General features: G+C 46.3%; 1 protein-coding gene across 1 annotated transcript in view; it reads right to left on the reverse strand.

The window, feature by feature from the left end:
- LOC306916877 (dedicator of cytokinesis protein 9-like) overlaps positions 1 to 16,617 on the reverse strand; it is a gene marked incomplete at both ends in the record, with an annotated part of 149,899 nt that overhangs the window by 64,538 nt on the left and 68,744 nt on the right. The window contains 10 exons of the mRNA XM_079494962.1: positions 1 to 24; positions 1,255 to 1,370; positions 4,231 to 4,320; positions 4,511 to 4,597; positions 5,379 to 5,497; positions 8,027 to 8,138; positions 8,231 to 8,323; positions 9,541 to 9,606; positions 15,692 to 15,879; positions 16,466 to 16,545. The exon at positions 1 to 24 is cut by the window's left edge and continues 46 nt beyond it. Coding sequence (XP_079351088.1) covers positions 1 to 24; positions 1,255 to 1,370; positions 4,231 to 4,320; positions 4,511 to 4,597; positions 5,379 to 5,497; positions 8,027 to 8,138; positions 8,231 to 8,323; positions 9,541 to 9,606; positions 15,692 to 15,879; positions 16,466 to 16,545 — 975 coding nt within the window. The remainder of the gene's footprint in view (positions 25 to 1,254; positions 1,371 to 4,230; positions 4,321 to 4,510; positions 4,598 to 5,378; positions 5,498 to 8,026; positions 8,139 to 8,230; positions 8,324 to 9,540; positions 9,607 to 15,691; positions 15,880 to 16,465; positions 16,546 to 16,617) is intronic.

The following is a 16,617-nucleotide window of genomic DNA, read 5'->3' on the forward strand; positions in this document are numbered from 1 at the left end:
TGTGCGACAACATGGACCATCACCCTGAACAGAGAGACACATTGTTATATAACCGTTTGTACAAAACGTTGGACAAATACATCTTCATAGCTAAAAATCAACAGCAGTAGCTCAGGAGATGGAGTGGTTAACACCTTGATGGCCTGGACCTATTTAATCCATTAATAAAATGTGCCCATCATTTATAGCGCCCGGACCACTTTTACCGGGGCACCGGAAGTTGTTGTGAATGTCTGTGTAGCAGCTAACAATAATTATATATGTCGATCGACGGGAGGTAAGAATAAATCTATCTCGACTAGCGACTGGACAGCGGAGCGCCGTCTAACACAGGATCTTTTTTTCAGAATTAGACAGGATGATTTAGATCGCGAGTTATAAACGTTTTAAGATTTTCGTCCGCTAAACAGACAGGGAACATTTTCGATGACGTGTCACTGTTGTGCAACACCGAGGATTGGGCAACAAGCGCTCCTAGGCTGTGGAGCGATGCGATCGGTTTTGATATCATTAATCTCCGTCCCGTTTATCAATCTCCGTCGGGGACACTTGACCATGAACTTGAACTTGACGGTGATCTCCGTCTGGGGCCTCTAAACTGTTACTGTACAGTATATGTTTTGTAATGATAATCGAAATCTACAAAGTAACTAGTAACTAAAGTTGTCAAATCATATTTAGCAGAGGAAAAGTAACATATTTGACATATTTGATATATATCAAACTACAGACAATTTGACATACCCAGAGGGGTCCAGTGAGAACACGATTAACCCATTTAGACCTGACGTCGAAATAAAAATAAAATCTTCTAAATCCTGACAGTTTTCTAAAATAAATAATGTTTCTAAATCAGTGGTGCTCAATATTTCATGTCAAGGACCCCAAAAATTATATGTAATTGGCCACCGACCCCCCATCTGAAAATATGTTCTTTCAAGCACCCCCTGGAAGCAACGATTTGAGTTAAAAACGTTCGCTGTGATATTCAAAGATTTGCGCCACATTTTCACGATTTAAAAAAAATAGCAGACCTACAAGCTCGTAGCGCGGCACCGAGTGCCGCGCTACGAGCTTGTAGGTAGATTGTAGCTTGTAGATCTGCTATTTTTCAACAGCTAAAGTAATAAAATAATGCTTAAACACAAAAAGAAAGGGGTTCCCGCCCAGAAGCCAGATAAGCATGAGTCATGTACGTGTGTGTGTGTGTGTGTGTGTGTGTGCGTGCATGTGAGTGTGTGTGTGCGTGCGTGCCTGGTGACGTTGACGTGCACGTCCTCGTGCGTGGCTCTGGTCAGAACACGGAACAGCTGGTTGAGGATGGTGGGCAGGAAGTTGACCATCACATGACCCTCCATGGCATGAAGGCTCTGGAAACAGAGAGAGAGAAAGAAAGAAAGAAAGAAAGAAAGAAAGAAAATACAAGAGTTTTAGTCAAATTAATTAGTCAATGGCATACAGGTGTGTTGAGCAGGTTGCGGCCTGCTAGTGTTAATATGGAACTTAATATACTGAGTATAATACTCCGACATGGCGAATGGGGCTGCAGCATTGGCTGTAAAGGCATTCTTAATATTGCCATAGCCAGTGATGTACCCGAACGCGTTCAAAGAACGAAAGTTCACGAACGCGTTCGTTTTATGGGAGAACGTGAACGGAACGTACTGCATTTCCGCATTTTGAACGCTGTTGTGAACGCGTTCATTCTGGGTGTTTGTGAACGCAGCTTGTCACGTTCATAACACCGTTCAAGTCTTCAAGAGGGTGCCAGATTTTCATAGAGCCTTCTATTCGAAAACCCTGCTAAAAAAACACCCAACCTGGCAACCGCATAGCGACTGCCTGTCACCCGTGTCGCACTCGCACAGTCGCACTAACAAATGCGTCATCACAACAAATAACAAGCAGCAGCATGGAGTCAATGGAAGAAGAGCCGGAGGACGGCTCCTTAGACTCACGTTCAGAGCCAGAATATGATAATTTGAAAGAATTTGTAACTGTACGTGTACAACGTGTACAGTACAGATTGATGCTGCAAAGAGACTTTCAAACCATCTCTGACTCTGACGCAAACTCGGGTCAAACCAGTGATGAACGTAACAAGAAAGATCCAGCAGCTTCATTCTTCAAATTTAACAATGCCTCAAGCTCGAAAATCTGAAGTGGACACTTATTTGGATGCCCCAACCAAAGATGGATTTGATGAATACATGCAGTTTCCAAAACTCAAAAGGCTGTTCATAAAACACAACACTGCACTGCCATCAAGCACTCCGGTCGAGAGGCTCTTCAGCATCGGTGGTCAAATATTCAGGTAGGGATGAACTGTTATTATATTCCATAATTACTATGCATTGGTAATAAGTACAGTAAATATCCAGCCTCAATCATAGTTCTGTCTTGGTAATATTATTTTAATGTGTATGAAGCAAAATAGTAATTGTGATTTTCAATATATTAAAAAAATGTCTAATTATTTCAGTGATTGCCTCCATACACACTACACAATTCCTTTAGTACAGATTACTGTCATTCTAAAACTTCTTCTCTTCTTCTTCTTTCTTCTCAGCTCATCTTGAAGGGCAACGAAAAGATTTAAAGGTATATTTTTGTTGTGACCTGTTTTTTGGGCTATAGAAGTGCAATGTATTGCCAATGGAGATTGTAATGATTTTAAAGTTGATATGTTACCAATGTACGTACAGTCAGTCCCTCTGATACAGTAGTAGACAGTCATCATGTCATGGTTATCAATATGCTTATGCAGCTATGTGTCGTTTGAGTCAGGCAGCTGAGGCCGGAAACCATAACAGAGATGAGTATATTTGTGTGCATTGGTCATAATAATAACGGAGCATATCTTGTTTTTGTTTTTACAGGAAGCAAGAAACCGCAGATCCACCAGGCAGGGAGAGACCACTGCGACCAGTGACAGAAGATCTTCATACAGATAAGGCATTTTCAGACTGGACAGAAAGTACCACTGACCTGAACACTTTTGAACTCTTTTTTTGTTTTAGGAGGGCAAACAAGTCAGGGAGAAAATAATAGTGTGACTGATGTTTAAATGTTTTGCACTTTGAATATTGCACTTTGAGGCACAAGCGTAGTTTCCTACCTCAGCATGGTTCGTACCTCAGATTGTGTTAGCAGATCTATATGTTTGTTGTAAAGAGTAGGCCTAAACTGCACGTTACTGCAGTTTAGAATGGTCTCCTTTGTATGTGTGGGCCTGGGCTACTTTTGGTACTTTAAGTACATTTTGATGCTGATACTTTTGAACTTTTACTTAAGTGCATTTTGAATACAGGACTTCTACTTGTAACAGAGTACCGGTATATCTACATTGCAGTATTGTCTCATTTCTTATTGAAATTTAAATGGAAAAACATTTGCACCTTAGGGACTACAGTCCTGTATTTGTTTTCATAATAAAGTCCATTCAAGCAACAAGTGTTTCCTCATGTTTTTGAAAATATACTGTAGACTCTAGAAATGAAAGCTGCAGCTGCCACTAGTTTGATTGATTGATTGAAAAATGTATTAACAGTTTGCAGAATTACAGTACATTTCAAGCACAAACTCAATACAAAGGCTGTTAACTGTGAGTGGACGACCCAATTAAGCATTACACTTGTTTCCAATAGGGTCCACCATGTTCAATTCATCAATTCATCATAGTGTGGACTGAATACCAGTATTCTGAGGCCTGTCCCCTCAATGCTAATTTAAACCCTATTTGGATAAGGACTCAAAATTGGATATGAAGATTAATCTGACATTCAGTGTTAAAACGGATACAATAATTGCTGTCTGTGGTTCTGTATGGGCTCGGGCTGTGGCAATATTTTTGACAAATAGCTTGCAGCAATGTATTGGAGAAAAAAAAAAGAACTAAAAAAAGAACTAATAGTTCACTTTTTGGAACCATGAACTTTAGTTCAAAATGTTGAATTATGAACTATGAACGGAACTAGTTCCTTTTTAAAAAATTGAACTTTGAACTGAACTAGTTCATAAAAAAAAGTGAACTATCCCAACACTGGCCATAGCATTCATTATCTAAGATTTGTATTATTAAGAGTTTTTTATGGTGAAAAAAAGTGGTGGCATTTCGAAGTGGAATTCATCTAAACTGTATTGTAGAGAACTAGTGTGTGCTCGCTGGAGCGAGCACACACTAGTAATAACAATAATAATAATAATAATAATAATAAAGTGTATTTGTACCTTCAGGTATTTGACCAGCTCTCCCTCTGAAGCCTGCTCCGAGCTCTCCATACTCTGACAGTGGTGGAAGAAGTTATGGAGGTGTTGGTCCTGAAAGACACACAGCGATAGAAGGATGAGACACGTGCGTGCGTGCGTGTGCGTGCGTGTGCGTGCGTGCGTGTGTGCGTGCGTGCGTGCGTGCGTGCGTGCGTGCGTGTGTGCGTGCGTGCGTGCGTGCGTGCGTGCGTGCATGCGTGCGTGCGTGCGTGCGTGCGTGCGTGCATTGTGTGTCAGATACCTGGGTATAGACAGTGGACACCAGGTGAGTGGAGACCTTGAACAGGGGCTTTCCTCCGTCGACCCACTTGATCTCCGGGCCCGAGTGCTGACAAAACAAACAGAAAATAAATGTGTATCAATCAATCAACTGCTACGTATTTAATAGAAAAACAGAAACTCAGGCTTTCACTTCTAGTGATTTTTACGAGTTGACTAGTTTGCCTAGTTTACTAGTCGACTAGTTGTTTAACTAGGCCTACCTATTTTATTTTTTTTAAATAATAGTTGTACATTTAAAAACCATCCTGGTTGCTCAGGTATCCTGGGGGCAGGTTGGTTCTTACCTTCAGAAGGACGTCCTGGTTGCTCAGGTGTCCTGGGGGCAGGTTGGGCCTTACCTTCAGAAGGACATCCTGGTTGCTCAGGTAACCCAGAGGGCAGGTTGGGCCTTACCTTCAGAAGGACGTCCTGGTTGCTCAGGTATCCTGGGGGCAGGTTGGGCCTTACCTTCAGAAGGACGTCCTGGTTGCTCAGGTATCCTGGGGGCAGGTTGGGCCTTACCTTCAGAAGGACGTCCTGGTTGCTCAGGTACCCCGGGGGCAGATTGGTCCTTACCTTCAGAAGGACGTCCTGGTTGCTCAGGTAACCTGGGGGCAGGTTGGGCCTTACCTTCAGAAGGACGTCCTGGTTGCTCAGGTAACCCAGAGGGCAGGTTGGGCCTTACCTTCAGAAGGACGTCCTGGTTGCTCAGGTAACCCAGAGGGCAGGTTGGGCCTTACCTTCAGAAGGACGTCCTGGTTGCTCAGGTATCCTGGGGGCAGGTTGGGCCTTACCTTCAGAAGGATGTCCTGGTTGCTCAGGTATCCCAGGGGCAGGTTGGGCCTTACCTTCAGAAGGACGTCCTGGTTGCTCAGGTACCCCGGGGGCAGGTTGGCGGCCACCGACATGTGCTGTTCGTTCATGATGACCCGGCCGTCTCTCAGCAGAGGTAGCCACGCTGAACCCACTGTGGACCAGCACAAAAAAAGGCACTGTAATAATAATAATAATAATAATAATAATAATAGGTTAATTCATTCATACATTGGGAGGTGAAGCGGCGAACAGTCGACACCAGCGTCCTCACTTCCCACATTCACACACCGACGGTGGCGAGCTCACAGCCTCACAGCGACCGACTCATTGGAGGCAGTGTGGGGTTCAGTGTCTTGCCCGTGGGGACACTTCCACATGTAGAAAGGAGGAGCCGGGATTCAGACCGCCGACCCAGGGATCATTGGACAACCTGCTCTACCTCCTGAGCCACAGTGTACACAGCCACACTGTAGAAGACCACACAATGTACACAATGCCCCCAGCGACCTACACTGTAGTAGACCACACAATGTACACAATGCCCCCAGCGCCTACACTGTAGAAGACCACACAATGTACACAATGCCCCCAGCGCCTATACACTGTAGTAGACCACACAATGTACACAATGCCCCCAGCGCCTATACACTGTAGTAGACCACACAATGTACACAATGCCCCCAGCGACCTACACTGTAGTAGACCACACAATGTACACAATGCCCCCAGCGACCTACACTGTAGTAGACCACACAATGTACACAATGCCCCCAGCGCCTATACACTGTAGTAGACCACACAATGTACACAATGCCCCCAGCGACCTACACTGTAGTAGACCACACAATGTACACAATGCCCCCAGCGACCTACACTGTAGTAGACCACACAATGTACACAATGCCCCCAGCGCCTACACTGTAGTAGACCACACAATGTACACAATGCCCCCAGCGCCTATACACTGTAGTAGACCACACAATGTACACAATGCCCCCAGCGCCTACACTGTAGTAGACCACACAATGTACACAATGCCCCCAGCACCTACACTGTAGTAGACCACACAATGTACACAATGCCCCCAGCGCCTACACTGTAGTAGACCACACAATGTACACAATGCCCCCAGCACCTACACTGTAGTAGACCACACAATGTACACAATGCCCCCAGCGCCTACACTGTAGTAGACCACACAATGTACACAATGCCCACAGCGCCTACAGCGTCCCCAGTGGTAATCAAACCCCATGACCTTCTAGCTGTGAGGGGCCGTGGCGTGCAGAGAGCACTGAGGGGGCATGGGCTCAAACCCCAGAAAAGGGCAAATGTGTGGGTGCGCGTAACGTAGCGCGCGCCGATTTCTGGGGGTGGTCTTTTTGTGGAGTCCGTCCCTTGTGCCCTTTCGTGTCATTTGACAGTAAAATAAGCAGTACGTTCTCTTTAGTCTGAAACTAAAACTGACTAATGGCAGCCAGCACATTAAAAGTAAATAATTATAAATAAATAATAATTATGATAGTGGAATTATCATTACTTGTCAAATGGTCTTGGCAATTGGCCCTTATTGGCCCCCCAACATAAGCCCTCATGGCCCTTATTGGCCACATTGGCCCCACACTAGCCCCGATACGTTCCCTCAGTCCCTACGCTCATTCTGTAGCTCCGAGATGAGGTCACATCCACGTCGCATCAGAAACGGCGCATATTTCCAAAAGGAACGTTTCTTACCCTTTTCTTAGTTTATAGTTTATGAACGGCCAAGAAAATCCAAGTTTAAACGGTTAAACGAGCGTTTAAATCGGTTATTTTGTCAGCCGCTTCCATGTGTTTCAAGGAGGCTGTGCGTGTGCGCGTGCATGTCGAGTGAACTGAAGTCAGTTGGAAATATAATTCCACATTCGACCAGGGGAGGCGCCGTGGACGCGCTAAAGCTTTTCAACTTCCTTGAAAAACATGCTAAACAACCCCACACATGCCGCTTAGCGTCGGTGGTTAAACACCCTGTCGGTGAAATATCTCCCTACAATGACCACCTAGGCCGACATTATCCCTTACATGGCTGCAATACCTGGGCTCTCCACCAGGTCCTTCTTATTAACATAACATAACATTAGAAGCGGGTGGGAGGCTGCAGTACCTGGGCTCTCCTCCAGGTCCTTCTTATTAACATAACATAACATTAGAAGCGGGTGGGAGGCTGCAGTACCTGGGCTCTCCTCCAGGTCCTTCTTATTAACATAACATTAGAAGCGGGTGGGAGGCTGCAGTACCTGGGCTCTCCACCAGGTCCTTCTTATTAACATAACATAACATTAGAAGCGGGTGGGAGGCTGCAGTACCTGGGCTCTCCACCAGGTCCTTCTTATTAACATAACATTAGAAGTGGGTGGGAGGCTGCAGTACCTGGGCTCTCCTCCAGGTCCTTCTTATTAACATAACATAATATTGGAAGCGGGTGGGAGGCTGCAGTACCTGGGCTCTCCTCCAGGTCCTTCTTATTAACATAACATAGGAAGCGGGTGGGAGGCTGCAGTACCTGGGCTCTCCACCAGGTCCTTCTTATTAACATGACATAACATTGGAAGCGGGTGGGAGGCTGCAGTACCTGGGCTCTCCACCAGGTCCTTCTTATTAACATGACATAATATTGGAAGCGGGTGGGAGGCTGCAGTACCTGGGCTCTCCACCAGGTCCTTCTTCTTGCTGTTGCTGTCACAGCTCACATGGAAGAAGCTGAAGAGCAGATGGTGCCTCTCGTGGAGCTGCGTCGGCAACTCTATCTTTATCTTGGATAAAACGAGAGAAACGGGGAAAATAAACAGAGGTCAAATGCAGAGATTTAACTGCGGTAACGTGTCAGTGTTTTCTATGTCTCTACCTCGTCATAGAACTCTGGATTCTGCTGATGATGAAGGACCGCTGCGTAGGCCTGCTTGGTGAAGAGAGCGCCCCCTGGACGCCCATAGATGCACTGCAACACACAGAGAGAGAGAGAGAGAGAGAGACAGAGAGACACAGAGAGACACAGAGAGAGACAGAGAGAGACAGAGAGAGAGAGAGAGAGAGAGAGACAGACAGACAGACAGACAGACAGACAGACAGACAGACAGACAGACAGACAGACAGACAGACAGACAGACAGACAGACAGACAGACAGACAGACAGACAGACAACAGAGATAGAGATAAAGGGAGTGACAGACAGACAGAGAGAGAGAGAGAGAGAGAGAGAGAGAGAGAGAGAGAGAGAGAGAGAGAGAGACAGAGACAGACAGACACAGAGAGAGAGAGAGAGAGAGAGAGAGAGAGAGACATAGAGAGAGAGAGACAGAGATAGAGAGACAGATAGAGACAGATAGAGAGAGAGACAGACAGACAGACAGACAGACAGACAGACAGACAGACAGAGAGAGAGAGAGAGAGAGAGAGAGAGAGAGAGAGAGAGAGAGAGAGAGAGAGAGAGAGAGACAGACAGACAGACAGACAGAGAGAGAGAGAGAGACGTAGAGAGAGAGAGACAGAGAGAGAGAGACAGAGAGCGACAGACAGACAGACAGAGAGAGAGAGAGAGAGAGACATAGAGAGAGAGAGACAGAGAGAGAGAGACAGAGAGAGAGAGAGAGAGAGACAGACAGACAGACAGAGAGAGAGAGAGAGAGAGAGAGAGAGAGAGAGAGAGAGAGAGAGAGAGACATAGAGAGAGAGAGACAGAGAGAGAGAGACAGAGAGAGACAGACAGACAGAGAGAGAGAGACAATTTACAATTTAGGCATTTAGCAGACGCTCTTAATCCAGAGCGATTTACATTAGGCAAGAACAAAAGTATGGGAATACATCACATATATAAAATGCATTTATCAAGAAACATGCGTAAGCTAAGAACGTAACTAGAACATATCTATATAATGACACTATACATATTAAATATACATATATACTATACTATGCTATACATATGTACTATGATGTGCTATGACTACATACAATGCAATTATTGTGCTGTCTACATGACATGCTATAAGTCTGTTTCAAATGCTATCTAAGTCTAAAAAGTGCTATCTAAGGGGGTAGGATAAGTGCTATGGGCCATGATGGAGAGAGAGAGATAAAGGGAGTGACAGAGTGGCACAATGAGACCTTTTCAATTAGAGTTATAGTTAGACACACTATAAATAAGTGTTTGTGTACCTTTAAGGGCTGAGCGTCCTCCTCGTCAGAGTCCTTGAACTCGATGCAGACTGCAATGTTCCTGGCCTGGAGACAGGAGACATATATACATATATATATATACATATATACACATATATACACATATACACACTGCAATGTTCCTGGCCTGGAGACAGGAGACATATATATATATACATATACACATATACACACTGTAATGTTCCTGGCCTGGAGACATACATATATATACATATATACACATATATACACATATATACACTGCAATGTTCCTGGCCTGGAGACAGGAGACATATATATATATATACATATATACATATATACACATATATACACTGCAATGTTCCTGGCCTGGAGACAGGAGACATATATAGACATATATATATACATATATACACATATATACATATACACACTGCAATGTTCCTGGCCTGGAGACAGGAGACATATATAGACATATATATATACATATATACACATATATACATATACACACTGCAATGTTCCTGGCCTGGAGACAGGAGACATATATAGACATATATAGACATATATATATACATATATACACATATACACACTGCAATGTTCCTGGCCTGGAGACATGGAGACATATATATATATACATATATACACATATATACACATATACACACTGCAATGTTCCTGGCCTGGAGACAGGAGACATATATATATACATATATACACATATACACACTGCAATGTTCCTGGCCTGGAGACAGGAGACATATATATATACATATATACACATATACACACTGCAATGTTCCTGGCCTGGAGACAGGAGACATATATATATACATATATATACATATATACACTGCAATGTTCCTGGCCTGGAGACAGGAGACATATATATATATATATATATACACATATACACACTGCAATGTTCCTGGCCTGGAGACATGGAGACATATATATATATATATATATACAGTGGAGTATCAAACAGTGTTGTTTTCGTCGACTAAAACTAAACAAAACATGTTCGTCGACTACCTTTTTTCACTGACAAAAAATAAATAGAAACTAAATAAAAACTAAGCTATGACGACTAAAACTAAGACTAAATATATCGACAATTTCGTCAACAAATAAAAACTAGACTAAAATGTTAGGAAGGGAATAGTGGACAAGAGATCCAGTATAAGTCATTTTACACTTGGTTGCATGCTGAAAATAGCCAATCTACAAGCCCACAACGCGTCGCGCTGCGACGCGTTGTGAGCTTGTAGATCGGCTATTTTCAGCAAGCCCCGCCAAAATACATTTTAGACGACTAAATCAACCGTAGATTTAGTCGACTAAAATCTCATGACATTTAGTCGACTAAAACTAGACTAACACTAAAACATTCCAGGTGACTAAAATGTGACTAAAACTAAGTGAAAACTATTCAAAAGACTAGGACTAAAACTAAAATCAAATGTTGCTGCCAAAAACAACACTGGTACCAAAATATGTGTCATGGTAGCGGCCGCCATACTTCTGGGATTGTCTGGTTTGTTTACATTGAGCGACTATCCGGTGTGCTAGTATACGTTCTTTTTTTAAACTGACATCTCACAGCGGTGCAGACTTGCTCAGTAAATAAGTGCCACAGCAGGTCACGTCGAGGGAATGAGCCAGAAAACTGAATTAGATTTTTCAGCTCTCCAGCATGGAGACGGCATCAAGGAACCCAGATTGTGACGAGCTTACAAAGAGACGTATAGGATGGCTTGGATCTCGGCCGTACGGCGCAGAGACATAACGTTCAACAAAGTATCGAAGCACAGCCGCAGTGGCGTGCACAGACATTTAGAGGGGCAGGTGGTGCTCTAGCACCCCCTAGTGTCTATCTGTGCACGCCACTGCACAGCCGCGTTTGTTCACGACACTTTCCTTGTCCTTGTAAGGTATGTCGAGTCCGACGTTCTTTCTATCCATCCTGGTGTTCATGGTTCACTATGTTGTCGCCAAGAACGAGCTCAATGTTTACAAAAACAGAGATCCGTCACTCTATTCATGTGGGCTAGAGTTTAAATGAAGAAAAAAAGTGGAATGTCCGCACACAATATAATTCTGCTCCCCGTCTTTTTATTTCGACCTATACAACAACATTTCGCCCCCCCCTGGGTATGGCCTTGAAATCCTTAAATAGGTGGAACATAACTGGGTGTCGTCATTCAATCAATTGATAAGCCAATAGGCTGTATGTGAAGATCCACTCCAGAGCAATACAAATACATCAATTAATTAAGGGGCCATACACTCACGAACAATAGGTTTAACCCATTCTGACCTGAGATCAGATTCTAAAAATGTCTTCTACATCCTGACAGTTTTCTGAAAAAGCTATGTCAGTGGTTCTTCGATTTTTCAAAAATAGCAGACCTACAAGCTCGTAGCGCGCCACCGAGTGGCGCGCTACGAGCTTGTAGATCTGCTATTTTTCAATAGCTAAAGCATAACATAATGCTAACACCAAAAGGGGTTCCCGCCCAAAATGGGTTAATTAAGGGGCCATACACTCACGAACAATAGGTTTAAATTGTTCTAGAATTTAAATTCCAGAAACATGGCGCCGCTATCTTCTCAGACGCCGCCCCCCTCTTGGTGACGTACACGTTTTTACACTCTTGGGTCTGTAGCCAAGACTGATTTCAGTCATTTGGATTCCATAGAAGCCAGCATGTCTTCTATTTGTACTTTATACTTGAGTATTTCCCATTGCCAGTACTTTCACTTCTGCTCCACTACACCCCAGAGGCAAATATCTTTACCTTTACTCCATTACATTTATTTGAAAACTTTAGTCAGTGGTTACTTTGTAGTAGTCCCGTGGCCAGTCCACCCCTGTACTGTCTGGTACGTCCCGTGGCCAGTCCACCCCTGTACTGGTACGTCCCGTGGCCAGTCCACCCCTGTACTGTCTGGTATGTCCCGTGGCCAGTCCACCCCTGTACTGGTACGTCCCGTGGCCAGTCCACCCCTGTACTGGTACGTCCCGTGGCCAGTCCACCCCTGTACTGTCTGGTACGTCCCGTGGCCAGTCCACCCCTGTACTGGTACGTCCTGTGGCCAGTCCACCCCTGTACTGTCTGGTACGTCCCGTGGCCAGTCCACCCCTGTACTGGTACGTCCCGTGGCCAGTCCACCCCTGTACTGTCTGGTACGTCCCGTGGCCAGTCCACCCCTGTACTGGTACGTCCCGTGGCCAGTCCACCCCTGTACTGTCTGGTACGTCCCGTGGCCAGTCCACCCCTGTACTGGTACGTCCCGTGGCCAGTCCACCCCTGTACTGTCTGGTACGTCCCGTGGCCAGTCCACCCCTGTACTGGTACGTCCCGTGGCCAGTCCACCCCTGTACTGTCTGGTACGTCCCGTGGCCAGTCCACCCCTGTACTGTCTGGTACGTCCCGTGGCCAGTCCACCCCTGTACTGTCTGGTACGTCCCGTGGCCAGTCCACCCCTGTACTGTCTGGTACGTCCCGTGGCCAGTCCACCCCTGTACTGTCTGGTACGTCCCGTGGCCAGTCCACCCCTGTACTGTCTGGTACGTCCCGTGGCCAGTCCACCCCTGTACTGTCTGGTACGTCCCGTGGCCAGTCCACCCCTGTACTGTCTGGTACGTCCCGTGGCCAGTCCACCCCTGTACTGTCTGGTACGTCCCGTGGCCAGTCCACCCCTGTACTGTCTGGTACGTCCCGTGGCCAGTCCACCCCTGTACTGTCTGGTACGTCCCGTGGCCAGTCCACCCCTGTACTGTCTGGTACGTCCCGTGGCCAGTCCACCCCTGTACTGGTACGTCCTGTGGCCAGTCCACCCCTGTACTGGTACGTCCCGTGGCCAGTCCACCCCTGTACTGTCTGGTACGTCCTGTGGCCAGTCCACCCCTGTACTGTCTGGTACGTCCTGTGGCCAGTCCACCCCTGTACTGGTACGTCCCGTGGCCAGTCCACCCCTGTACTGTCTGGTACGTCCTGTGGCCAGTCCACCCCTGTACTGTCTGGTACGTCCTGTGGCCAGTCCACCCCTGTACTGTACGTCCTGTGGCCAGTCCACCCCCTGTACTGCCAGCAGCATGTGTCTGGTACGTCCTGTGGCCAGTCCAGTCCACCCCTGTACTGGTACGTCCCGTGGCCAGTCTACCCCTGTACTGTCTGGTACGTCATGTGGCCAGTCCACCCCTGTACTGCCAGCAGCATGTGTCTGGTACGTCCTGTGGCCAGTCAAGTCCACCCCTGTACTGGTACGTCCCGTGGCCAGTCCACCCCTGTACTGTCTGGTACGTCCTGTGGCCAGTCCACCCCTGTACTGCCAGCAGCATGTGTCTGGTACGTCCTGTGGCCAGTCCACCCCTGTACTGCCAGCAGCATGTGTCTGGTACGTCCTGTGGCCAGTCCAGTCCACCCCTGTACTGGTACGTCCCGTGGCCAGTCCACCCCTGTACTGTCTGGTACGTCCTGTGGCCAGTCCACCCCTGTACTGCCAGCAGCATGTGTCTGGTACGTCCTGTGGCCAGTCCAGTCCACCCCTGTACTGGTACGTCCTGTGGCCAGTCCAGTCCACCCCTGTACTGGTACGTCCTGTGGCCAGTCCACCCCTGTACTGCCAGCAGCATGGATGCATTCATCAGGAGCTGCAGTAACGCTCCAGTAATATCATTCTATCCAGTCTTTGCTGCTTGGCTGACCAGACCTGGCAACGCTGCCAAAGGCTCTCTGCAGCTTAACAGGAGCATTTAATGATTACGATAAGAGTGCTTTAGCCAACATAGTTTAAGCATTTACATTTTCCCCAATAAAACCACTGTAAAAAAAATAATGAAAAATAATGATTGCTTCAGACAGCGGTGAGGAAACGTTTCATGTTGCTGAGGCCAAATGTTGATCATGAGGATTGGATGAAAAATAGACCCTCGACCAGCTTTGGTTCGGCTTATTGAATCACTTGATATTTAATGACAGAATATAAATTATAATAATGTATTAGCCCTGCAGTTCAAAGCCATGCACTGCGGTTGTTGGCATGTTGGTTAGAACTTAGAGGTACTTTCCTATGTGGATTATGATGGGGACTTTCTCCTTTAACCCATTTTCACCTGGGAACGATTCTACAAATTTCTGAAAAACCCATGTTTCTATGTTCTCAAACATTTTCATGTCAAGGACCCCCATCTGAAAATATGTTGTTCCACGGACCCCCCCCAGAAGCAATGATTAGAGTTAAAAATCACACCCGTGTGAACTGAGTGGTGTAAGGTCTTATATAGCCTGTCTGACGTAATTAAATCATGTCTGACGTAATTAAATCACACCCGGGTGAACAGGGTGAACATAGCAACCATGCAAATGTTTTCTGCACAGACTAACAAAGCCAGTTGTAGGAGTGGTTTACACCACTCAAAAACGTTTGTATATGGAGTATATGGAGTCTGCATATGGAGTCTGCATAGACTCCATATTTGGGCATGCCTGACAAAGAACTCCATATACAGGCATAAAAGGGACACAGACATAATATCTGGGTGGGGCATGCATTTCCAAGTAGGCCAGTGTCCAACGGGCACCGCTGTAGAGGCTCCAACGGGCACCGTTCTAGTTAACAGAACACCCGGGGGTATTTAGGACCATTAAATCAGAGCGCCCAGCGGATTTACAGCAGCAGAGCACATTTAGCGACGCACCAGGCGCTATCCTGGATGAAGCTGAAGTAGCTAGATGTAGCCAAAACACTCCCGAGGCGATCGACAACAACGGGAGGTATGATTAATTCTAACGCAACTAGCGACGGGACCACGATGGACCGTCTAACACATGATCTTTGCTTAGAATTGGACGGAATGATTTAGATCAAGAGTTATTCACGTTTTAAGATTTTCCATCTGATCGGCTAAAATGGGGGGGAAACATTTTCGATGACGTCCCAACCGGAAATAACATTGAATGTTGCCCAACAGACGCTTTTTCTTTTTAAGATATTTTGTTTTGCGTTTTGCCTTTATTGATAGGGTACAGTAATTAGACAGGAAAGGGGGAGAGAGATGGGGAGTGACACGCGGCAAAGGCCGTTGGGCTCGGGAGTCGAACCCGCGGCACGCCGTCCGGCTGGCTTGGCAGCCTAGGTGTGGGAACATGGCGTATACCTTAGCGAAGGACTTCTGCCCGTCGTATTTGAGGTGTTTTGGGTAGACGTAGAGGTGGTTGTTGTAGATGGTGAAGGGCTGCGAACACTTGGCGATGCAGGGGACGAACTCCTCCACCTCCAGGAGGGCGCTGCCCGGCCCGTTGCCCTCGAAGTTCTTCACGGGGATGTAGGAGGAGGTCACGCAGTCTGCACACACAGAGGGGAGGGGAGGGGGAGGGGAGGGGAGGGGAGGGGAGGGGAGGGGAGGGGAGGGGAGGGGACCAGGGTACGACATGTTTAACATCATTGAGACCTGGAACACAGCTGTGTCACCTTAACTTTTAACCACATTAAGCGTAATTATAAACTTTAGCTGTTGAAAAACAGCAGATCTACAACCTCGTAGCGTGGCACCGAGTGCCACGCTACGAGGTTGTAGGTCTGCTTTATTATTTTTTTTAAATGTGTGCAAATCTTTGAATATAATAATAATAATAATGAATTGCATTTTTATAGCGCTTTTCCAAGTGCTCAAAGCGCTTTACAATGGTTCATCCATTCATACATTGGGAGGTGAAGCGGTCACACACCAATGGTGGCGAGCGCACACTGACCAACTCATTGGAGGCAATGTAGGGTTCAGTGTCTTGCCCAAGGACACTTCAACATGTGGACAGAAGGAGCCGGGATACGAACCGCCGACCCAGGGATCATTGGACGACCTGCTCTACCTCCTGAGCCACAGCCGTGAATATATATTCATATCTTTGCTTCTGGGTGGTCTCTGGCTTACTGGTCATATCTGGAGCCACATTGTCAATGGTTACATCCAGGTTCCCCAAGATGACTGGAAGCTTGGCCATCTTCTCAGGTCTGGAAGGACAGGGAGGGAGGGAGAGAGAGAGAGAGAGAGAGAGAGAGAGAGAGAGAGAGAGAGAGAGAGAG

This window comes from Electrona antarctica (genome assembly GCF_951216825.1).
Source record: "Electrona antarctica genome assembly, chromosome: 24".
NCBI lineage: Eukaryota > Metazoa > Chordata > Actinopteri > Myctophiformes > Myctophidae > Electrona > Electrona antarctica.